Source organism: Nesoenas mayeri (assembly GCF_963082525.1).
Source record: "Nesoenas mayeri genome assembly, chromosome: 1".
In the NCBI taxonomy this organism is placed as follows: Eukaryota; Metazoa; Chordata; class Aves; order Columbiformes; family Columbidae; genus Nesoenas; species Nesoenas mayeri.
In genome coordinates this window covers 195,442,095-195,466,965 of record NC_137541.1, presented here as the reverse complement: position 1 = coordinate 195,466,965, position 24,871 = coordinate 195,442,095, and the positions used below count along the sequence as shown (strand labels likewise).

At 43.1% G+C, this 24,871-nt stretch overlaps 1 protein-coding gene across 1 annotated transcript in view; it reads left to right on the top strand.

Moving 5' to 3' along the window:
* Positions 1–2,627: 2,627 nt before the first annotated feature.
* The window catches only part of LOC308037041 (E3 ubiquitin-protein ligase rnf213-alpha-like), a gene marked incomplete at both ends in the record, with an annotated part of 61,766 nt that continues 39,522 nt past the window's right edge, over positions 2,628–24,871 (top strand). The window contains 17 exons of the mRNA XM_080338485.1: positions 2,628–2,735; positions 4,014–4,071; positions 4,666–4,762; positions 5,202–5,378; positions 5,947–6,161; positions 8,149–8,420; positions 12,412–12,617; positions 13,492–13,665; positions 14,297–14,495; positions 15,921–16,013; positions 16,372–16,491; positions 16,865–16,993; positions 17,195–17,393; positions 21,714–22,291; positions 23,232–23,397; positions 23,577–23,794; positions 24,377–24,514. Coding sequence (XP_080194611.1) covers positions 2,628–2,735; positions 4,014–4,071; positions 4,666–4,762; positions 5,202–5,378; positions 5,947–6,161; positions 8,149–8,420; positions 12,412–12,617; positions 13,492–13,665; positions 14,297–14,495; positions 15,921–16,013; positions 16,372–16,491; positions 16,865–16,993; positions 17,195–17,393; positions 21,714–22,291; positions 23,232–23,397; positions 23,577–23,794; positions 24,377–24,514 — 3,147 coding nt within the window. The remainder of the gene's footprint in view (positions 2,736–4,013; positions 4,072–4,665; positions 4,763–5,201; positions 5,379–5,946; positions 6,162–8,148; positions 8,421–12,411; positions 12,618–13,491; positions 13,666–14,296; positions 14,496–15,920; positions 16,014–16,371; positions 16,492–16,864; positions 16,994–17,194; positions 17,394–21,713; positions 22,292–23,231; positions 23,398–23,576; positions 23,795–24,376; positions 24,515–24,871) is intronic.

Genomic DNA, 24,871 nt, shown 5'->3' with positions numbered 1-24,871 from the left:
AGGAACCCAAGGGATTGCAGTAGGGGGTGGAATCCCTGGGGCGGATGCACTCCAGGATCCCTGAGGCAGGGGGAAACCTGTGGGGCTGAGGCAGCCCCACATGACACCTTTGCCAGGGAAGTGAAGGGCTGCCACACAATCTGGCAAGGTGGACACACATCCTTGGTGTCCTTGGCTTTTGTTCTTGTTGACAAATTTTGTACTTTGCCCTTTTATGGGGAACTAAGGGTGCTCCACAGTGTCTTGACCATTTCTTTCATTTTCACTGATTTCCCAGAAACGGCAGCCTGCAGTCCCGGGGCGGATATAAGAGGCGGTGGCAGCCCAGCCCAGCGGGGAGATGCAGCTGAGGCAGCCACAGCATAAGGTAGGAGCTCAGCAGGGTCCTGTCCTGGGGTTTTGCTCAGACCTTTCCAGGCTTTAAACTCAAGGGAAGCGGGAGGCTTTGGGGGGAATATTTCTGTGGGTGCTTTCCCTGCCAGGGTCTCCAGGGAGCCCTGCATCTCTGCCAGGACTTCGCCTGCTCTCTCTCACCCAGCTTGGCCCCTGGTCTCACCATGCAGAGCTTCGGCTGCTTCCAAACTTCTTTCTCCAGCCTCCTGTTTGCAGGCTTCTCGGGGGGGCATGCCTGGGCATGCCTTTATTTCCTCCAACTCAGTTAATGACCAGGCCAGAACAGGGTGTCTGGTCTCCCTGTGTACCTGAAGCAGAGGCAGGAGGGTTTGCAAAGCTGTTGGAAATGTGCTGCTCCCGCCCCTTCCTGCATCACAGGAAAAAATACTTGGCAGCAAAGGGGAAAAAATAATTGCCTTTTGAATTGTCTTCTAGTTTTGCTGTTTCAGAGCAAAAAACATAACTGCAAGTATGGGAAAGGGATTGGGCAAGTTTTCAGCTTTTAGAGACCAAGCTGCAGAGAGAGAGGGATATATGAGCAATACACAATACAGCTGAGAGCAGTATCAGGAAGGAAGAAGGGGAGGATACCAGAGAAAGGGTGAAAGTGCACAGAGAGAGTCTAGGACAGAAATTTCAGCTTTTCTTTCACTTTCAGAAAGCAGAGCTGGACTAAGCGGAACTGTATTTGTCTGGAAAGTCCCAGTCCATAGAAAACCCTCAAAACACACATGAAGTCGCATTTCCAGGAGAGGATATAAAAAACACCTGTTTTTTCCATACTCTTGAGCACTCTCAGAGGTGTTTGCAAACCTCTACAATGCTTGAAGAGGGGTGTGGAAGCAGTGGGGTTGTAACCACTAAATGAGGGTCTGCTCCTCATTGCATGGGACAGTGATGGGGAGGTAAAATGACCAGACCTGGGCTTCTCGGGCTGATCTTTGTGATCTTTTAACCTTTGCTTTAGATCTTTAGCTTCAAAGCTGCAAATCTCGTTGCTGAAGTTTTCTTCTTGGCTGCCTAGGTTTGAGCTGCTGCAATGGAAAGTGCAGAGAGCAAGAGAGAGGATGAAAGCAGAGAGGAACCTCATCCCATGTCTCCATCTGTCCAGGAAGGTGGCAGCAACCTGTTACATGAGAAAGGAGGTAAGAAGGAATGTTGTAGGTGGAGGTGATGTAAATAGCCACCAAACCATCCCTGGTGTCTCTAACCTAGCAACTTCCTCCTCTATACAGTACGGGAAAGTCCAGTAAAACTAACTAGTAAAGAGCACTTGCCTGTTGAAGACTTTCAGCTCCTGTAATAGAGAGTTAACTTTAACCTATTGTCCTGCTTTTGTTTAAAACAAGATCAATTCTCTTTTAGTGAATTTTCCTTTCAGCTAAGTTCTTCTAAGTAACTGCATTTTTCTGAAGTTGATTGCATGTTTTTTTGGTTGGTGTTCACTCAGGACCTGATAACAGCCAATACAGTTTTAGTGAGCTAATGATAGGAATGATAGGAATGATAGGAATGGTAGGAATGGTAGGAATGGTATGCAGAAAGGCCCAGGTTTGTCAAAGTCTCTGATAAATTTTGTATGTGCCCTAAGTGAGAGGGGCAAACCTACATAGGAGAGGTGGACAGAACAGATGACCAGAATCAACCAGCTAGATATTCCATGCCATTCATGTCATACACAGTGTAAAACTGGGAGATCACAAGGGTCTCACTCTCCTTGTCCATGGCCTGTGTACAAAGAGAAGCCTGCCCGTTCTCTTGCCTGCAGTCCTGATCCTTGTTGAAGTCCATGCATTCCTGAATCCAGTTCCTGTCCACTGCAGAGTCCAGTTCAGGACTTTGGGGTGCCTGCCCTGCAGCCTCTGGCATGACACCAGCGCCCCCTGCAGGCCAGGGCTGTGCTAGACTGGGAAATTCAACATTGGTTTTGTATATTTTGCATAATTTTGTCTCATTATTAGTATTATTAGTAAAGTATTTTTAGCTTTCCAACTCATAAGTCTCTCTTGCCTTTTTTCCTATTCCCTTTCCTTGATGGGAAGGATTTGGGTTAGTAGAGAGCATCTGCCACACTTTATTGTTGCCCTGCAATAAATGGTGACACCTGTGTTTAAAATGCCTGAAAGTTATTTATAAAGAAAGGTATACAACTGCATATAAAGCCGATTTTCCACCAGTCCTACCAGAAGCAAAAGAAAGAAAGGCCCAAAGAAAGACTGTCTGCAAGAAGCAGCATGTCACACTTGTGTGACAGTCAGTCTCTTACCTCCTACACCAGGGATTTAATCTGGGAGTCTGCAGAACTAGATGAAGAAGATGCTACAACTTGTGCTAAAGGCCCTGTAATAACCTTTGGCCCCAGTGGGGACACGCACTTTGCCTTCATGTTTGTATGCTAGTCCCAAGAAATGGGGAAGAGCAGTGCTGACATGCGTGTTTTTATGGTGCTGTCAGCAAACTGGATGGCTGGCTGAGCATCACGTTGCAGGCACAATCTGCTCTTGCCACACGAATTTGACACAGGCAAGTTTGTTTCCTTTTATCCTTTACAATGACACTTTTTTTTCCCATGCAATATTGTTAACTTTTCACTACTAAATCCAGATAGGTGGCTTGGATTAGATGTACCAGCTTTTGGCTGGCTCAAATGAGTCCACCCACTAGCATGGAAATATGTACTCTGTGACTGCTGGCTCAGCTCAGATCTTTCAGCAGATGCTAATTGGAAAAGGGCAGCATTTTAAAAGCAATTGATGTTCTTTCATTATTAGGAGAAAGTTTAGCATAATTATAGCAGATATCGTGGAGGTAGACACTGTGTTCAATACATGCATTTTTTTGCACCAGGCATGAAATATGCAGCACCGAAAAGTAACAAGCAGCAACCTCTCTGCACAGACCATCTGAGAGATACTGCGCTTGGATCCCAGGTATGAGCTCTAGGACGAAACTTTGAGGTGGGAAACCAGTTTCTCTAGGTCGCGGATGGTCAGGTTACATGATTTCTGAGAGTCGCTTAGACAGGATCTGGAGCTGCAGAGAAATCCAGGTACCCATCCTATAAGACCTGAGCTTCACCCTACTTGGTGTCTGCGGGGTCTGACAACTAGGAACACACAGGCAGTCAGTCATTTCCCTCCCCGAGGTGGGATGGGGGAGAGACTCAGAAAGGGAAATAAAACTTGTGAGTTGAGATAAGAAAAGTTTAATAGAATAGCAAAGGAAGAGAAAATAACAACAATAATAATGATGAGAATGTCACAGATGAACTCCTTGGGGAATATTGAGGACATGGATGAGGGCTGTATTTTCCACCTCAGTAGCACACAGGATAGCATTGATCTTTTGGATATAAGGTGTCACTAGCATGGACATCACAAGGTGACAGCCTGAGTTCACTTACATTCATGCAGAGACATAGCTCTGCTCTTTACATTCATGATTTGCTGTGTGCAAAGCAGAAGCCATGAAAAGAAAAGTTGGAAGAAAGACTGAAGTACTTCTTCAGCTCTGCACCCTCCCTGGCACTGTGCCTCCTGTGTCATTTGGGCTTTTGGGTTTGCATTATTGCTGGGGGTCTCTTTTTCTTTAACTTTAACACTTTATTTTCCAATAAAAAGGTCCTGGATCACCAGAGGACAGAGGAAACAGTGGTGCAAAGAAACTGTAACAGAAGAGGTAACTGACAAGTGTATTTTAGCATCCCCATCTCTGCTCTAGTGCAAATTTGATGCTATTGTGAATAGCAGATCTGAGTGTGCAGGGCCTGATTGGGAGTTAGAGGCTCCTGGTAATGTCACATGTAAATTGTTTGAATGCCTAGAGGTACTTGTCTTGCTACCATGAACTGCCCTTGGAGGAGAAAGAAAATTGGTAAGAGAAGCCTCAAAGTTGATTGTTCAGTGTAATTGTACCTGTTGTCCTTCTGCTCATTATCCCCATCCATAACTCTACCAGTGCCAAGTGTGTTAACTATTGTCCTTAGATCCATTCCTTGCCCTCACCCTTGCACCCGACAGTACAGATAGCTCCATGTGCCTGTCTCCAGGAAAGCTGTACCACATACTGGTGGAGCTTGGCAAGATAGGTGGGAGGTCATATAACAAGTGGGCCAGGATTCTTGGTTCCAAGGTCCAGAAGACCACACCCAAGTTGTAAGGATTTTAACCTAAAGAGCTTCTGTCCCATTCACAGTATGCAACTGTCTTCTGTTTTTTCTTGGCTTTGTGCATGTTCTGCTGATGTTAACACAAGGATTCTCCTCACTTGCAGGTGACCGTGAAAGTGAAGAACACCTGGGATTCAATAGCAGGTTTGTTGATGTGGGGGTCTATGCTGTGGGACTTTCCTTCAGACCTCAAGGAGTTCTGTGAGATTGCTGGGAAAAGGCCTGTCTTTGGGAGGAGATGTAGCTTTAGTACTGTAAAGCTACTCCACCCTTAAACTCCTTCCTCCACCAGCAGATGAAGATGGAGACAGGTAGAGGCCGTCCAGGACTGGAGTTGGTCTCTTTACAATGCCCCTTGGTGTATAGCATGCTGCCTGTATCTGAGTTAGTCACACAGTGGCTTGATACTTGTATGTAGACAGTCGTAAATGCTGTAAATGCTTTATGGTAATCTGGATATTTGTACAGGACTGGAAGAAATTATGCAGAAGATACTCCTCTTCCAGGAGCTGCAACCACAAGCTGGGAGAAATGCATGTGAGTGTCTGAATGCTGCCCTGGTGGATCAGGTGAAGATGGTGACAGAGTGGTGGAAGGAGGCTTGATGTTGACTTTGCAGTATTTCTCTCCCTTCTAATAGCTTCCTGGAGAATCCGTATCTGTCCAGTGAAAGACTTCGAACAGAAGAAATAATGACCATAGAATTTGTTGCTGTATTGTCAAAAAAATCCATTTTTTCTGAAGAATTGTCCATGATCTATGTTGCTTTTTACAAGAAACCTGAACAATACCAGAAATTTGCTGTTATGAGAAAAAGGTAAAAATCATACCTAAATGTATGTTGATGTCACATTTCTGAAAGCATATGGCTCACCCCAACTTCAGGGTCCCAGTGTGGGCTCCAGACAAAGACACCTAAATTTAATTGTCTGTAGAAGTGAGGTATAGTGTTAAGTCTAACTTCTGTATGTCCTGTATGTCACCAGACAGCTTGCATGAGAGAAGATGGAGTGAACAGAGTCAACTCAGTTCTGGTACAGTTGCAGCACTCAGCAAGAATATCTCTAGATGTATTTCCCATTCTTCCTACAAAGGAGCTTCAGCTTTGGCTAGGATCAGGGTTGTTCACATCAAGACTTCTTACCAGTTATTTTTATTTCTTTCCTGCCTGATAAACCTTCAAGCTCAGGTCAGACTGTCAAGATTTTTTCTGCCACTGTAAAGGCCAGAGACATTTTGTGGAACTTTGCATTTTCGAATGTGAATGTTGGCTGCCCATTCTTGCTGCATGAACTGATCTGTACAGCTAAAGTCCATCTGGGGTTGAACCTGATCGAAGCTCCTTTTGGCGTAGTAACTAATTCATCCTCTTTATTCCATTCTAGAGGAGAAGTGATCACGGGCTGTGCGAGGATCCCCACTTCTGATCTACAGAAAGGACCAATTTTTTATAAATATGCTATCCTTAAAAATGCACTCTCAGCTGACCGTGAAAGTAGAATATGGGATTTAGAGCATGTATATGGAATGGAGTCCAAGAATACAGAAAGTCAATTACATCGAGTGTTAAGCATTCCCAAGGAAGAGATCAAAGCAGATGGTAGGTGTCATACTTCCTTCAAAAGTGAGACTCAAATGAAGTATGACCAAGAATAAATCCTTGCATGCAGCAAACAAATATAAACTCTCTCTTGTTTTGCCTCTCGGTGGGCAGCACCTGCTTTCTACAACAGAAGCATTGTCATTGTGGGGATTTTTGATACATAGGCTCATGGGCTACTTATTTAACACAAACTCTTTATGTAAAGGACACACAAACTATTCTGGAAAGAGTGTTTAAGTTACTTTGCTTTTTCCCAGAATAAAATCAGACTTTTCATTGTCAGGCAAGGAAGAGTGTGTAATAAAGCCTTGAATCACCTTTGCATCTGCCATCAGGCTTCAGTTGCAATTCCAGAAGGGTGCAGGTGAGCTGGAGGCCCAGCTTCAGATCCGCCACCCTGTGCAGATGCTTTGAATATGCCAGAGTGACTCAAAAAGTAGTAGACATCTATTGTTGGGGCATTTGAATCAGTTATGGGCTATGAACACCAGGGTCATCTAAAGCACAGTTGAGAACTCTAGGGGTGAATTTAAATACTCATGGTGAGTGTTGTGCTTAAGTCGCTCAATTATTGCTGTTGCGCTAAAAAGATTAATTTGGCAGAAACTAAACCCCCCTTGTGTTCCACCTTGTCCTCAGTATATTGCTGGGAGCTGGGGACAGCTAAGCTTAGCTTCTGAGTGATGCCCAATTAAATCAAAATGACCTCAAGTCAGCACTATAGGTCCAATTATATTCAACAGCAAATCTGGCATTATGTTAAATTCACATGATTAGGGATTCACCAGTAGTGCAGTGTATGGTCATGATCATTGAATTCATGTGCTTGCACAGATTCATTCATAGTATAATATATACCATAAGTCTGAGCTCATCCAATGAGAGAGTCTCACGAATAGATCCACAGATAATGAGTTTTATTAAAGTAACAGGTACAAGTTCTTTTATATTGCCATTGATATAGTACAGTGTGCAAAAAATACACTTTAGTTGCAAAAATACACTTTGGCACCAAATATATATATATGTTCTAAGATGACTATATAGCACTACTAATATGACTACAAATATAAGCTTGAAGCCTCGGTTTCTCAGGGAAAGACTTGGCATAACCAAGTGGGCAAATCTTACCGAAAGGCATCCGTTTGGGGACAAAGATAGGTTCAGCCTGTCAGCTGATCCCAGAAGTCTGCAATGCTGTCTCTTTGACTTCTCTGTGATGATGTTTTCCCTAATTTATGCCCATTCTTAGGGTATTTTATATTATTTTCCATGTTTAGGTGGAGCTTGAGTGACTCTAGTAATACCTTTGTTATTGATTGGTGTAAAATTCTCTTGCTTCAATTTTAAAGGTATAGACTTAAAAAAATTCAGGGAAGATGCTCACAAGAGAATGAAGGCATGATGGAGGCGTGTAGCTTTTGGTATGGAGGTGTGTTTTGGTATTATAATGAGATTATAATGGCCAAAGTTCATCCACAGGGCAAATTTCACCACAACTACTAGTTCAGCAAATAACATTTTGGATGGAATGGAATATTATCTCTTACTTGACAGCAACTATGTGCACAGTTCCATTTAGTTCCTGTACCTGCCTTGTACATGGAGCCTGCCCATGATATCTCCACACCACTCCACCCTCCATTCTCTCTGTTGTTCCCTCCATCCATATGTGAACATCCAAGAACGTAGGCCAGGTGGGGTGGAGGGTTGGGGTGGGGTAGGAATGGGAACCATGGCAGAGTAGATTCCTTGCATACCAAGCAGCTGCCTTATGTGCCAAGGATGTGGACATAACTTTATTCTCAATAATTGTACCTTTGATAATTAGTTTCAATAATTTGCCTCCTCAGTAATTATTCTACAATGGCTCAGCTAGGCTTGACATTCATGTAAAACAATTTGTATCACTAGCTCAGGGCCAGTTTAAGGCTCATGCTTTATAGGTTTGAAGGTTCATTTACAAACCCTTTTTCTTCCCCAGGAACATGGACCATTTTTGAAAACATGAAGTGCTATTTTAATGAGAAAAAGAAAATTTACGTTAAATTGTCTTCAACAACAATGCCCCAAAAGTCTGTCAACTGCGGTATCATAGAACACCTTGCAGATGAATTCCTCTGCCACATCAGGCTCCAGAATGGATTTAAGAACATAGAAAGGAAACTGAAGATCTACGCGAAGAGCTTCAAAATCTATCTCGGGGATGCTGCAAAAGGCGAACCCTATTCTCCAACTAATCTTACTGAACAAGTGGTAAGTATACATGAAGCCAAAGCAGCAAGGAGCTGCCAAGCAGAAAGACCTCTGAAGAGAATTTCTGCAGCTGACTCTAATTCCACATAGGATTCTGAACCACAGACAGAAAACATCAAAAAGCTGACCCAACTGGTCAGTGAGCCTACTAGGGAAGGCAGCCTGCTGTTTGTGAACAGAGAAGGACTCATGGGTAATTTGTCTGTTGGAGGTCTTATTGGGCATAGTGATCATGAAATGATTGAGTTTTCTATTCTTGGAGAAGGAAGGCAGTCAGCAGAACTGCTACCTTGGACTTCTGAAGGGCAGACTTTGATCTGTTTAGGAGGCTGGTTGGCAGAGTCCCTTGGGAGTCGGCCCTGAAGGACAAATGAGCCCAGGAAGGCTGATTTGTCTTCAAGAAGGAAATCTTAGAGACACAGGAGCAGGCTGTCCCCACATGCCAGAAAGTGAGCCATAAGTCTGGCCTGGCTCAGCAGAGAGCTTTGGCTGGAACTCGGGAATAAGAGGAGAATTTATGACCTTTCAGAGAAGGGGCAGGCAACTCAGATGGACTACAAAGATGCTATGAAGTTATGCAGGGAGAAAATTAGGAGGGCCAAACCCCAGCTAGAACTGAATTTAGCTACTGCTGTTAAAGGCAACAAAAAATATTTCTATAAATACATCAGCAACAAAAGGAGGGCTAAGGAGGATCTCCACCCTCTGGTGGATGCAGGGGGGGGAACACAGTAACAGAGGATGATGGAAAGGCTGAGGTAATAAATGCCTTCTTTTCCTCAGTCTTTAATAGTAAGACCAGTTCTGCTGCAGGTACCCAGCCCCCTGATCTGGAAGACAAGGATGGGGAGAAGAATGAAGCCCTGGTAATCCAAGGGGAAATGATTAGCAACCTGTTACACCATTTAGACATACACAAGTCTATGGGATCAGATGGGATCCATCCAAAGGTACTGAGGGAGCTGGCAGAGGTGCTCACTAAGCCACTTTCAACTATTTATCAGCAGTTCTGGCTAACCAGGGAGTTCCCAGTTGACTGGAGATTAACAAATGTGATGCCCATCTACAAGAAGGGCAGGAAGGAGGATCCAGGGAATTACAGGCCTGTCAGTCTGACCTTGGTGCCAGGGAAGGTTTTGGAGCAGATCATCCTGAGTGCCATCATGCAGCACATACAAGACAACCAAGCAATCAGGCCAAGTCAAGCATGGGTTTATGAAACCCAGGTCCTGCTTGACCAATCCAATCTTCTATGACAAGACTTAGTGGATGAGGGAAAGGCTGTGAGTGTTGTGTACCTAGACTTCAGTAAAACCTTTGACACTGTCCCACAGCATTCTCCTGGAGAAACTGGCAGCTCATGGCTTGGACAGGTGTGTTCTTCACTGGGTAAAGAACTGGCTAGATGGTCAGGTCCAAAGAGTTGTGGTGAATGAAGTCAAATCCAGTTGGTGACCGGTCACGAGTGGTGTTCCCCAGGACTCAGTATTTGGGCCAGTTCTGTTTAATCTCTCTATCAATGATCTGAATGAGGGGATCAAGTGCATCCTTAGTAAGTTTGCAGATAACATCAAGCTGGGTGGGAGTGTTGATCTGCTCAGGGGTAGGAAGGCCATACAGAGGCAGCTGGAAAGGCTGGATCATTGGGCTGAGGCCAATTGTATGAGGTTCAAAAATGCCACATGCTGGGTCCTGCACTTGGTCACAACAACCCCAGGCAGCACTACAGGCTCAGGGAAGAGTGGCTGGAAAGCTGCCTGGCAGAAAAGGACCTGGGGGTGTTGACTGACAGCTGGATGAACATGAGCCAGCAATGTGCCCAGGTGGCCAAGAAGGTCAACAGCATCCTGGATTGTATCAGGAATAGTGTGGCCAGCAGGACTGAAGAAGTGATTGCCCCACTCTACTTGGTGCTGGTGAGACCCTACCTTGAATACTGTGTTCAGTTTTGGGCTCCTCACTACAAGAAAGAAGGGCAACGATGTTGGCGAAGGGTCTGGAGAACAAATCCTATGAGGAGAAGCTGAGGGTTCTAGTGTTGTTCAGCCTGGAGAAAAGGAGGCTGAGGGGAGACCACCTCACTCTCTACAACTACCAGAAAGGAGGTTGTAGCAGGGTGAGTGTTGGTCTCTTCTGCCAAGCAGCAAGTGATAGGACAAGACGAAATAGCTTCAAGTTGCATCAGGGGAGATTTAGATTGGATATTAGGAAAAAATTCTTTACGTAAAGGATTGTCAGGCATTGGAACAGACTGCCCAGGGAAGTGACTGAGCCACCATCCCTGGGGGTGTTTGAAAGATGTATAGATGAGGTTCTTAGGGACATGATTTAGTGCCAGTGTTAGGTTAATGGCTGAACTCAATGATCTTGAGGGTCTTCTCCAACCAAAATGATTCTATGCTTCTATGATTCAATGATTTGATGATTCTATCTCTTGTCATGGACTGAGCAGAAATCCTGGAAGAAAGATTGAAGCAAATATCCTCATTGTTCATGGAATTGAATCCCTATCCTGCAAATGCAATAAAAATCAAAAACTCCATAGCTGAAGGAGACCACTGGTGTCCACTGCCATCCCAGACTGGCTTCTCTCTGAGATGGCACTAGGTCTAGCTGGGATGGAGTTAACTTTCTTCACAGCATGTTGCACTGTTTCTTGCATTTGTGGCTAAAACAGTGTTGATAACAAATTAATGTTTTGGCTATTGCTTAACAGGACTTGTACAGCATCAAGGTTTTTTGTCTCCCTCAGTTCCTCACAGTGAGTATGCTGGTGGTGGACAAGAGGTTAGGAGGGGATGTAGCCAAGACGACCGACCCAAATTGACCGAAGGGATATTCCATACCATGTGTCGTTGTCCTCAGTAATAGTAGCTCAGAGAAATGAGGAGGAAGGAGGGATATTTACAGTAATGACATTTGTCTTCCCAAGCAACTGTTATGCTTGGTGAGGCACTGCCAACCAGGAAGGACCTGAACATCTGCCTGCCAGTGAGAAACAATGTATGAATTATTGTTTGCTTTGTTGACATGTACAGCTTTTGTTTTCGCTATTCAACTCTCATTATCTCAGTTTATGAGTCTTCTGACTTCCCTTATATTTTCACTCTGGCCCACAGGAGAGGAAACTAAGTGCAAAGCCTGGTGGGGGTTTGGCTGTTGGCCAGGCTCAACATACCAGTGCTGTTGAATGGAAGCCTTATTTGAGCTGAGGTGCCATATCCACCTGGTATGGTTTGGGGTTGTCACAGAGGGAGTCAGCAGGGTGTGTCCAGAAAAGGACTGGGTACCTAGGCTACAAACAGCTAGGTGAGGATGTTATCTTACATTGTTGATGTATCCTGAGAGGTCATACAGCGTGGAAGGCCTGAAATACACCCAGGCTCCATAGGATGCAGAGCAATGCCTTGCAAGTCATCTGTAGTGAAATCCCAATGAGAGGAGTTGAGTGATACATGCTGCATCTCTGTCTACGTGAAAGTTGTTTATCTGTCTTTTGGGTTTCTCAGTCATGGAATCACACTCCTACACCAAGCTAGGCCTCTGAGGGAATCTCCAGTGTTCCTTTGGATTTTCTTTAATTTCCCAGCTCAGCTTGGAGACTGAAGATCTGTTTACATCTTGTAATCTGATCTTATTTTCATCTGTGGTGGGGCTTCAGCATCCTGGAATGGACAGCTAGTAGGCTTCTAGTGCTGGTATGGATTCAGCATAGAAGAACTGCTTTGTAAACCTACGACAGCCAGGAAAACTTTTCCCTGTGGTAGTGCCAGGGCAGTGAGACACAATAGAAGCTAAGAAATTTGTTAGCTGTTGCAAAGACAGGAACCCGTCTTTAAGTAAGTGGTTAAACTGAAAGGCTTTTGCCTCCAAATAATGATTCTTAGCAACTTCCATCTTCCATTCCCCTTCCTGAACCCTTCCCAGCTCCTCAAGTAAAGTTGTCCTATCTGTCTTGGTGAAACTCCTCTTCCTTATTCTCTTTGTCCAGTTGCACGATAACATGATAAAGTTCATGGACAAGATATTGAGATGCCTGGAGACAGAGGAGCATAAAGATGATGGCCTGCTTTTTGCATTACACACCTCATTTCATTATAACATCACACTAAGCAAAGAGAGAATCATCAGGGCTGAAAAACTCTTCCAGGATATTGGCCCATTTCAAGGCAAATTCAAGCATCTGAGAGGAAAGAGGTAATTAAAATTGTCATCCTACTTTCTTGAGTTACAAATCCTTTCACAGTCATTCAGTTCATTAGGACCTTCACTTTGGAGCAAGTGTGTGAGGACAGAGTTGGAGTATAGTCCCTCAACACTCTTTTCCCTTCACTTCAATGCTTCCTACCTGTATTTCTGCCAGTGGCTGCCATAGCCAGTACAACGTATCTCTTCTGCCAGGTCTCCAATGGAAGGAGAGATGCAGGTCCTATTTTTGGCAGAAATTGATTTGAGATTCAGACCCTTACAATTATGCAACTCTGTAGGTGTCTGGGGTTCTGTTATAATCGTTGGAGATCCAAGACTAAGCTGGGCATCAGTGTCATTTTATATGCCATGTGCTATCTCATCAAGTCTCCTGCTGAAACTTTGAAAGGATTAATGTCTACCAGAACTTCTGGTTCATATCTGAAAGCCCTGCAGGTCTGTCTTGAATGTCCCAGACATCTCAAAGAGAATTTGGCATTTTTGCATAGGCAGCTGAATTGAGCCTTACAAAAATAGGTATATTAGGTCACAAAATCAGATTACTGTATTCTGTTGTGTTGTTTCGGTATAATCTATAGCATTTGAGTTATTTTTCTTTTGATTTTCCTTTGCTACATAAAACTTATGAAAGGAGACTGGTTTGGCAAAGCTGGGGTGGGACTTATTTGCTGTACATGGATATTTGCTGATAAGATCACTAGATCCAAGCTCTCCCTCTCACACTACTTCATGGATCCATATGTTGGCAAGATGAGTGCTATTGGGTTGAGGGGGAAGTACACAGCTCCCACACCATCCTAGGAGGTGTTTTTGTGAGCTCTGACCATTGGTGGAGATTTTGGGGTGTTCTCTTTCTTTTCAGCAATTACATTCGGGCTGTGAAGCAAATGTGCATAAGAAATAAAGACAACACCTTGTTGATTTGGCTGATTCCATTGCTGTATGCAATCACAGAGAAGACAGATGACCCCTTTTTTCCAGAAACCATTCCCTTACGACAGTTGTTGGAGCTGAGAAATGATGAAGGGAAGCAGAGGTATGTTTGAAAGGGAGAGATCATCAAGGCTGGGTTACGGTACAAAGCTGTTGTACTGTTAAAATATTTCTGCTTTGCTTTTGCTTTTGAACTTCTAACCACCAGAAACTTTGTTTCTTCCCTGGGATGCAAGCAATTGCCTTTCTGATGCATCCTACTCCTTCCCTGAGCTCTAACTAGGAGGAGAGTGTTTGAAGGCAAATTGGAGGAAGAGGAAGACTGAGCTGAGAATTGTGCAATCTCATTTAGACAGTCTGTTGGGAGTGGTCTTAGGGAAAGAACCACCCCTAGATCCTCTTTTGAGCATTGTTTCACATGGAGAAATGTGGACTCGCTCCAAAATATCTTGTCTCCAAGCAAAGTGAACAGGGAGAAAGGCACATGTGTGCACTCACACAAGGTGGTATCCCCTGGACTGAATTTCTGAATAGCCTAGGGAAAAAAAAAAAAAAAAAAAAAAGCTTACTGTGTAAATTCACTTGCTATAAATTCCCACATATCCTACTTAGTGTCCAGCAACCTCTTTTTTAAGTCCAGTACCACATTTACCAGCCACAGAAGCACATAAGATGGCACAAAGTGCCTCCAGATGCTCCAAAGAGTATCTGCTGTTGATAGTTCTTTTCCGTAGGAAAGTCCTGGAGATGGTAGAGATTCAGAAGTCATTAATTGAAAGCTGCTGTCCACTAGCAAAGACAGTCTTGGAGATGTTGGCGCTGAAGAATTTCACCAAGTACTCCCTGCTCCAAATCAAGCTTCCACCTTACCTCCTTCTGAATACTGTGCACCAACGCGCTGCTGACGTCATCTGTAAAGCATCCCAAGTGCATGTAAGCCAATCAGACAATACACACGGTAGTAGATCAACTTATTGTTGGCATTTCTTTGCTAGGTTATGGAAAGTTGTGCAATTTTGTACAGGTGAACCAGAAAGTCTCTGTCTCCTGAGGAAATTTTCAACAAATCCAGAGGGGTTGAATCATAGTAACCTGGAGCAAGAGCTCACTACCTATGTCTTGAGAGAAGTGGCAAAAGAGAAAATGCAGGGGGATCTCATTGGTTTTTGGCCTGGTTGGAAAATGACTAGCAAATGCTGTATTGAGTGAATTTCAATCACAGTCTTTTAGAAGTTTTTGCAGCCTGTCCCCAGAAAGAGTAACCAAAATTAACATTGTGGCAATGAACCAACTAGAATTTTCTTTAAAGTTGGAAAACTTGAAAGAGGGAAGTTAAAGATCTAACTTCATTTTTTAGGGGAGTGATTATTTTTAAATCAAAATTGGACTTGCATGAGGGAACCTACTTCCTGTCATTCTCACATTTTAACTAGATGGCTGTAATATACTCTGAAGCCCTGGAGGGGAATTTCACTTAAAATCAACTTATTAGTGTTTATTATAGGGTTCACTCCCAACACACATTGATTTGTACTTGAAAATATCTGAGGTGAGCCCTCTCACATCATCCTCTGAACTCCAAAGATCTTGGAGAGACCTGGCTTCTGTCGGATTTGAAGAGATTGTTTTAATAGGAACTAGATCTGCCTTTCCATGTGGAAGAGCTGAGGGGGGGGGAGGGGATCAGTCAAACATTGGCAAGAAAAAAAAAAAATCTCTGAAGTTTCACATTTCTCAGTTTTCATAGGAGACCACCTCAGCTCTAGGAATGGATATGTTTTCACAGTGGTTTTCAGTGTATGTTTTTCCCCTCTATTCAGGAAGAGGATTTGATTGGAGTTTTGAACAACATTGCTGAAAGGATGGCATCCTGGTTCAAGGACTTGTAAGTGCTAACCTTCTGAGAGGAGAAATACTGGGACAGGTCTGTGGAGAAGGTGGGAATGAATGGCTACAGTTGTGGTTGAGCAGATAAAGGGAAGTTGTAGTAATTTTATTTGTTTGTTGTACATCATAATCCTTTAAACCCCTCTGGGGATGAAGACTATGATGTGGGAAGGAGGTCCTGTTAGACAGCCTGCCTCCATCTCATGTTGTGGGATTTGGCTCCAAATTCGGACACATAAGGTATCTGAGATTGCATAGCGTTGTCCAGCAAATGAAAGACAGTTAAGCTCAAGGTTGCATTGACTGGTTTTTAAATGCTGTCGTTAGAATTAGCACAAGAGGAGTATAGTGCTCTTCTGTGTCCACAGGCACCTGCCAAGAGGTATGGATCCACTGACGAAGCCTACAAATATGGAGGATGCCTCGCCATGTCTGATTTCAACATATATGCTCCTTTCATTTTCCTTAAAGCATTGGCATATGGTGCCATTTCGCTTGGTAACGTCACTGCTACAGATACTTGACATGTTTGCTGCAAAATCAGATGTGTTGCAAGAAGATCAGGTAAAAACACCCACAGCTTTCATGAAGACATATACCCATGTCTTTTTTGCTGAGAAGCGTCAGGAGTTCAGGTTTGCTTCATCCAAACACAGACAACTAAAGGAGTGATGGGAGACCATGTGGCTACCCTTCTCAGTTACTACTTCTAACCTTGTCAGAATTTGTGCTGGGGCAGATGAGGAGGGTTTGTTTAGACAGAGGTGCAAACAAAGCTGGTAGCTGATGTGCCAGCCATTTTTCTTCTTGAAGGCCCTTGATAGTTGTGGGAAGGACTTCATTTTCACAGCAGTTAAGGATCAAATGTCAGAGTGAAAATCCAACTCTCCTTGCCAATTCTCTCTTTTTTTCATTTCCTAAGGAATTTCAGCAGTTCACCTCCAAAAGTTTCGATGAGTTTGCAGATTACATCAAGAAGTGGCTGGAAAAATCCTTTCCCAGGCCACCCATGGAAACTAGACAGTTCCTGGAAAACATTGATGTGAGTAAAATGAACCCACACAAGGGATAACCACCCACCCTGGAAGGTCTGTCTGTACCCTGAGGCCCAGTTGACCAGCTTTACTTTTCTGCCACAGATGTGGCAACAGCTGTTCTCATTTAAGATCCTCTGTATGGACTGGACCCAGAAATGGCAAATCCTGATATACTCCACAGTGGAAAGGTGGCTGAAGAAAGTAAGTTACTTAACTCCAAGCAGGGGGTGAGGGTCAGACTTCTCCTGATCCCAGTCAGTGTTTGGAAGATGAGAGCTGAGGTACAGAGAGGCATAACTCCTCCTGTACTGTGAGTTCCCAATTATATTGGGTAAGGCCCTAGAAAGCAACTGCAGCTTAAGCATTTCCTTCCTGCAGGTAGATGTCAGAAAACTTCTGAGCTTCTACTTGAAATTCATGAAGACTGACAAGTATTGGAATACAAATTTGGAAAGCTGCTTTACAGACTGTGTCATTCAAAGGATTAAAGACTTTGAGAAAAGCGAGGTACAGACTTTCTATCTAAAATCCACACTTCATTCTTGCACAATGGAGTTTCTACCTCCTGCCACACTGAGCTGACCACTTTGCTAGTTGTGCTTGTTTGGCCTGTGGTGGGTTAATGGAGCAGGAGAGGAATTTTCTGTAAAGGCATAGGTTCTGCAAAGCCTATTTACAACTAAGAGGAGAAATTTCTTGTCTTTACAGGAGGCTATGTTAGAAGAAATGGTTTCCGAAGTCCTCAAAACAAACAAGTCAAGTGTTGGGAAAGTGCTTTCTGCTGTTGTTGAAAAAGTATTCTCAGAAAAGATGAGCACATTGGAAAAAGATAGATTTGACAGCATGGGCCCAGGTCTTGCAGAGATGCTCAGCTCTTGTGTGATCTATGATCTCCTCTCTGCTTACAGTGAGTTTCCCACAGAGTTTCTCTTTTTAAAATTCTTGGTTTGAAACTGAGTTTTGATGGGCCCTGAAAGCCAAGCAACATCTGGTGTACTTATCACTAAAATCTCACACCAAACAAAAGTTCAGCCATGAAGCTGGGTGAATGAAATTTGTGATCAAGTCCTTTCTCTTGCTAGAAGGTAATATGAGGTTTCACCAGCTCTGTTCAAAGATCTGCTAGGTTTGTTGCCAACACAAAGTGGAAGAGACCAAATATTCACATAGTCTCAAAAAAAAGATGTTTCGTTTCAGAAACTAAGAAGCATCTCAATTTTGTTGCTTATTCTTGGGAAATGTTTAATTTATTAAATGAAGGATATTAAAACAAACAAACAAACAAAAAAGCTCTCTGAAGATGAAAAAAATAACAGAAATGCTAATTGAGAAGCACCCCAGAGGTTTGTCTCCTGCTTGAAGGCAGGTTATAACCAAAGATAGGCCAGGGTTTTCAGGTACCTGAAACAATTGAAAAATGCTATTTTACGTTGACTGGGAACAAAGCAATATTTTTCCCATATGTTGGTGTTGGCCACTTAATTGGAAACCAACCAAATCTGCACAGTCCACAAAGATGGCTGTAACAGATTCCCTTGGTATTCACTGCTTGGGGTGGGGTGCTGTGAAGCTCCTAGCTCTTCCTGAGGAGGTACATTAAAGAGAAATCCAGTGGGAAAACTGCTTCTTCTGAAAGCACTGCTCTATCACTAATTTCATATATTTTACAGAAAAATCGGAGCACAAGCTTCAAAATCAGATCAATGAAAGAGCAAAAAACCTGCTTTCCCAGTTTTCCAATTTCTTCTGCTGTTTGAAGCATCAAGTTTTCTCAGGAGAGATCCCCTGCAACATACTGTCCATCATCTTGCAACATCAAGTGCTATTTCAGAATATACTGTGCATCTGTGGTGAGTTCACAGTTTCTAAATTCATTTCTAAAAACAGTACTTCCATGTGATATGTTTTCATATGCATGGGGTAAGTAAAAATATATATCTATTGGAAAGAGGCAAATAAAAATTTATGTATTGGAAAGATATCTAAAATACAAAGAAAACAAAAAATTATCTGCCAGAGAACAAACACAAAGAAAAATATAGAAATTAAATACAATATTTTTAGGCCCTGTTAACACTATGAAGGACAGAAAACAATACTTTTCTTCTGTACAATGCATAGCCGTTAAAATATTGCAGTGTTCTTGTGATTTATTTATAGAATTTTATCTGTGTTGTTAGAATCATAGAATAGTTTGGGTTGGACAGGACCTTTAAAGGCCATCTGTAATAGTCCAACCCCCCTGTAATGAGCAGAGATCTTCAACCAGATCATGTTGCTCATGATCCAATCTGACCTTGAGTGTCTCCAGGGATGAGACATCTACCACCTCTCTGGGCAACCTAGGCCAGTGTTTCACCACCCTCACTGTAAAAAAATTTCTTCCTTGTATCTAGTCTGAAGCTACCCTCTTTTAGTTTAAAACCATTACCACTTGTCCTGTTGCAACAGGTTGTCACAGAGGCACCCCAAAGTCAGTTTTAGGCAGACAAGTTCCAAAACAGTCTTTATTCTAGCCAGAAAAATGCAGACAATAAAACAACTAGGAACAGATTTTGTACAATTAGTTAGCACTCCAACAACGTAAAATACAGGTTCAGATATCAGTTGAGGAAATTATTGGGGCACAGCAAAATAAGAATAATGAGGATCTACAGTGTGCATGCATACACTTACAAGAAACAAAAACAGAGCCCTCTGACTCCAAGCATCCACAAGAAATAATCACTTGCCTGGGTTAGGCAAGGACTCATGCTTGCCCGGTTAGGCAAGGACTCATTCAAGGATATATCCAGTAAATAACTACTCACCCAAATGAGGAGGTGAAGCACTGTCAGTCCCAGGAAGTCTTCTTAGATAGCACCCCAGTCTAAGGTGAGGGCTCCAGTTCACAGGCCCACAGCTCTGAGAAGACCACTCCAAAGAGGACCTTCAGTGGGAACCCCATTTTATAGTCTGGTTAGATCTGGCTGTGGGCTTTATAACACAGTCCGGAAGCTTTGCAGTTACTCTGGGCACCTCCCCTGCTGATGACCCTGTCAATTGACTCAGGATCCCATTAAAGATCCTGTTAATTAATTGACTGAGGGTTCCACCCCTTCTGCCCCACCAGCTGGTGGAGGTGAAGTCACCCTGCCCCATGGTAGGGGAGGATGTGACTATCAGTACCTTGGTACCTCCCTAGGTGTGTATGTTGGGACAGGCACAGTGGCGCACAAAAGGTGCTAAAAGAGCCATCAACTGTCCCACTGAAAGCTCCAGATCTCAGGGGGATGTGCAACTGTCACACGGGCCCTGCAGAAAAGTCTGTCCCCGTCTTTCTTATAAACTCTCTTTAAGTACTGAAAGATCACAACCTGGGCTTCCCAGAGAAACTGGGGCTGAACAACCCCAGCTCTCTCAGCCTGTCCTCATAGGAGAGCTGTTCCATCCCTCTGACCATTTTTGTGGCTCCTCTGGCCCCTCTCCAACAGGTCCATGTCTGTCTTGTACTGAGGCTCCAGAGCTAGACACAGGACTCCAGGTGGGGTCTCAGCAGAGCAGAGGGGCAGAATCAGCTCCCTTGACCTGCTGGCCACGCTGCTTTTGATGCAGCCCAAGATACAATTGGCCTTCTGGGCTGTAAGTGCACATTGCTGGCTCATGTCCAATCTTTCATCCACCAGTACCCTCGAGTCCTTCTCCAAAGGGCTGCTCTCAATCCCTTCATTCTCCAGCCTGTATTGATATCTGAGGTTGCCCCGACCCAGGTGCAGGAAGTTGCACTTGGCCTTGTTCACATGCGTCCACTTGTGGAACTTGTCCAGTTCCCTCTGAATTACATCCTGCCCCTCAGGTGTGTTAGTTGCACCACTCAGCTTAGTTTAGTGTTTTACTTTTTGTTTTCCTGTTGTTATTTATGCCAGTTACAGAATACACTTCAAAGTCATGGTCCAGTTTCAAAATCCACCTATATTTAACAAAAACCTGGAAGAAAATTATTTCAAATCCTTCTCCAATAATAAACTTCATCCACATGTCTCAGAGTGTTTTAGACTTTGGCAGGGATCACATCAGAATGGCTCTGGGTTGATACTGCTGCTTTTACACTAGGTGACACAGCCTTTGTGCAAATTCAAGTATGTGTTTTTCACTGGCAGTGGTTATGTTTCCAGTAGCTCTTCTGTCTCTGCAGGTTATTTGCTCAAAAATCCTCTATATCTGAGATCTAAGCATGGGGTTTTTTGTTTGTTTCTTTCCCCAGATTCCTCTGTCTCCAGCTGCATAGCAACAGTGCTGAAAGTCAGAAAGGAGGAATACGAGCAATTGGAAGAGCAAAAGAAGCAGACACGCTCATTTCTGCATCTATGCAGCAGCATAACGGATGTGATAAATGGTACCATCCCATTCTATTTGAGAAGATGGGATTGCCTATGTGGTTCTTGAATGGGGAGCTGCCTCCTAAAATAAAAAGCTGGTAGCAAATACTCCAGAAAATGGTGCTGCATGACTGTCTAGTGGCAAGCAGTGGTTCAGAGAGAGTAAGCGGGGAGCTCTTTAAGGAAAAAAGGGATGGGGAAAGTCTGATAGGGGTTCATATATGGAAGGAGTCAGAATAGTGGGAAAACCTGTATCATGGGGAAAGATTAAACAGTGCCAGGTACTTCATGTTTCTAAGCGACATAGAAGGTTAGATCACCTACTTTGACAAATGTTTGTAGGGGGAAAGTGCATTTCAGATAGGACAATTTCAGACAAGATCTGGGATCTGAGAAGAGAAGGACAGAACTAGCAAAAAGTAGCAGAAAGGTATACTGGCTGGGAAGTCTCACCTAGTGAGCTCTTCCTGCAGAGCAGGGGAACATACATGTCCCAGTGTTGAAGATCTCAGACTGGGCGCAAGAATCAACAGAAGTGATTCTACAGCTGGTATGAGACAATGGCGAGGTAATTCTCAACCTCTACTTCAAAGTTAAGTTGTTTTCTAACAGTACAGACACTACCACAGTTTCAAGGCCATGGTTTGAAGGCTCCCTTCCTCATCACGGAGCAATTGATTTTGCCTACCATTTGCTTTGGTGTTCTTGGCTTCAGTTTTTCCTCAAGAACTTTGCTACAAATACATACACACACACCCCATCCTCTTTGGTATTGCAGTCAGGTTCAGAATATTTCTGTGTTTAGAGGGTAAGCAACTTTCTAGATGGAGAAATGCACTAATTTTTTTGTTTGTTTCTGCCTTGTTTAGTGGACACAAGTGTTGTGATGGAAATCTTCAGTGAAACAAGACTTTTTAAGGATCACATGTCTATAAGCAAATTTTCTGTGAATGGAGAGAAGAAACTTCCTGCATTGCAACACCCTCCTAAATACAGTGACATGATGAAAAAAATTCATAACTTAAGGGAAAGCAATTATTTTTTGAGACTGTGGAAGCAAAAAGCAGAGCAAATCAAGGCCAAAACCCCTGAAGCCAAAATTCTCTCGGTAGAAGCTGTGCAAGAAAGTATTTATAAGCCAGCCATTGCTGACTTTCAGAGTACCTATCTGACCCTCAAAGACTTTTCCATCACCCTTGGGAAGGTGCAGAGCCATTTTGATAAAGAGTTAGCAGATGAGAGTCAACTCAAAAAGGAGTTTAAAATTATGGAGATGAGTGAAGGGGAAAGGAATGAAAAAGCCATCTGGGTAGATGCTGCATTGGAGAAGATTAAAAACTATGTCACCCTGTCTACTGTGGTGAACACTGCCAAGATGATTGATGAATTGCGGAAAACACTTGATCTTAATGGAAATTTTCAGATTCTCAGCGACCTAACAAAATATGTATGTAGAACACACATGGATATCTGGCTTATACTGAGTGCTTTTGTGTCTTCTGTTTTGAGAGATCTGAATGGGAAACCTCTGATTTTGTGTGTCAACTTTTAACTAAATCATACTGGACACAGTAGATGGAATTTTTCTTCTGGTATACAAGTTTTACTGTTGTAACAGTCCCTCTTTTAGCTTGGCACCTTTACAGTGGAGTAAGTGGAGTCAGGAACGTGATTCAGCTCACCCTTAATCAGACTCCTGGTTGGCCATAAATGAGCTTCCAGTGCCATTAGAGATGCCCAAGGGCATCTGAGGCAACTGTATGAGGACAATGGATGCAGGTGTCTGTGTGTGTCAGCAACCAAATTCTGCATCAAGTGATAGGGAAATCATCTCTTTCCCAACCTCTGGAAAGTTTCTGGTAGAACCAGGAGTAAAAAACTCTGGGAGTTAAATAACAGATCCCAACCTAATATTCTCTACCAACTCCAGCAATTCTTCTTTCGTTTTCCACACGTTATTTTTTTTCAGAATTTGAAGCTTCCTGTAAAAGCTCAAATGTTTTATTGTCATAACCTTTCTACTACGTACTTTTCTATTATTGTACTTTGAATAGCTTTCCATGTTTTGGGCAGGTTTCCTCAGAAATTTTAAATTGGAGCAGACCTTGTAACTTTTGTGGAAAGGTCTTTTTAGTGATTAGAACTTCAATGCACATGGCAGACAAGTTTTATATAATGATTCTGTGCCTCTACTGCAGGGACTTGTATTGAAATAACTAGATTGAGTTTATGAAACAGATGGAATGAGAGGAATACAGGTCTCTGGGGAGCTGGCCCTTTGGAAAAGACCCTGAGTGGCTGATTAAAATTCAATGTGTGAGGCAGAGCTTACCTTCCCCCTTCCCTTACCAAGTGACGCACATCAGAATGTCGGGATTTTTTTGCAGGAAGAGCTGGAATTCAGGAAAAAGACACTTGATTATATGACCCAGGACTTAATGAAGGTGAAAAATAGTTTGAGCCACCTTCGAGAAGAGACACTGGACTTTTTGCGGGAACTTCTTGAATGCACAAGGAAAGGCTTTGTCTCCTGGATCAAAACCATAATAAAAGGTGAGTTGTACTGGGATGTAATGAACCCATCAGAAAAGCCAGGCAGTAGAAAGGGATCAATTAGTCCCTACTTGTCACAACAGCCAGAGGCATTGTATGAATCACCTATGTGAGCTACTCATTCAACTGTGATACTTCTCAACTATGTGTTTCTTATTTGTATTTTTTGTTACTTTCAGACAAAACAGAAATCCCTGTATTTGTGGAGCTGGCATCGATTTCTGCAGGTGAAAATGACATAGATATTGACAAATTGCTGTTCTTCCGTGATTCCATGGCTGCTTCAGCACCCATTATATTTGACCTGAGATCCACATCTGGATTTGAAGAGTTCTCTGCAGCCCTGTTGTTCATAAATGAAACCATTTCAAAAGACAATAATCTGCCCAAGAAGTTGGTGAGTCTACAAATCTCATGTTCCAAAATTACTTGGACTCATATTAGGAGCATGAATTGCCAAAGTTTGGTGTCATGGCCTAGGGGACTCAAAACAGCCAAGTGCACATAGCAGATATGACATGAGACTTATGAGAAATCCATGCTGTTTGGGACTTCAGTTGAGACACCTTAAAAGAGCTCACATGCATATGTGAGGGCAAATGGAGGAAACCCATTAGGTGTCACATGCAGAAGAAAGTGAATCCAATGCTCTTTGTTTTCGGAAAGTCTACTCTAGTGCTGTCTTCCTTAATCCTCTCCTCAGAAACTATAACCTCCTACTCAGGCTACCATTTAACTGACACTCTTCCTTCAAATTACCAAAGACTGGCAGAGAACAGGAGCTTCACAAAATACTTATTCACTGGCTTTGGCTTTCAGAAAGCTTATAAGATAGAGGCAGATTTGAGTGCAACAGCTGTGCTTTGTCCCTTTAGCTGCAGCAGGCACAAGAAAACCCACTCTTACCAAAAACATCCTTACAGACCTGCCAACTGGTTATTAGGTTTCATTCTGTTGTGCTGGGTTTTTTCTTTAACAGAAAGCTTCTTGTGATAACAGAGAGTGGATACGGATGGTTCATGAATCTCATGGCTCCATAGAGCATTCCTCAATCTCTCAAGCCAGAGACATCAACAGCAGAGGGATTTTCATCATTTCAGCACCTAAAAAATTCAAGGTAATGGTTCTCCATACTTTGCAGAGTGCTTTCTGGGGGGTTGTTTCTGTCCAAAAATAAACTAACATTTTTGAAATCCATTTTCAAGGAGTATGTCAGATAGTCAATACATCTTTAGTCAGGTTTGAAAGAAGCACAACCTTATGTCACATTTCCAATTAAACCTTGGTCATTTTCAAGGCGGAACCAGGGGAGGCAAGGGGTTGTCCACAGGGAGGAGAAGAAGCAATATATTAGTAAAAAAAACCAACCAACCTGATCACCGAGAAAGGGGGGAAAAAAAAGAAGAAAGAAAGGCGAAGATGTAAAATCTGAACTGTCACTCCATCGTTCAAGGAGAGTGGTGCTTGCAGCACA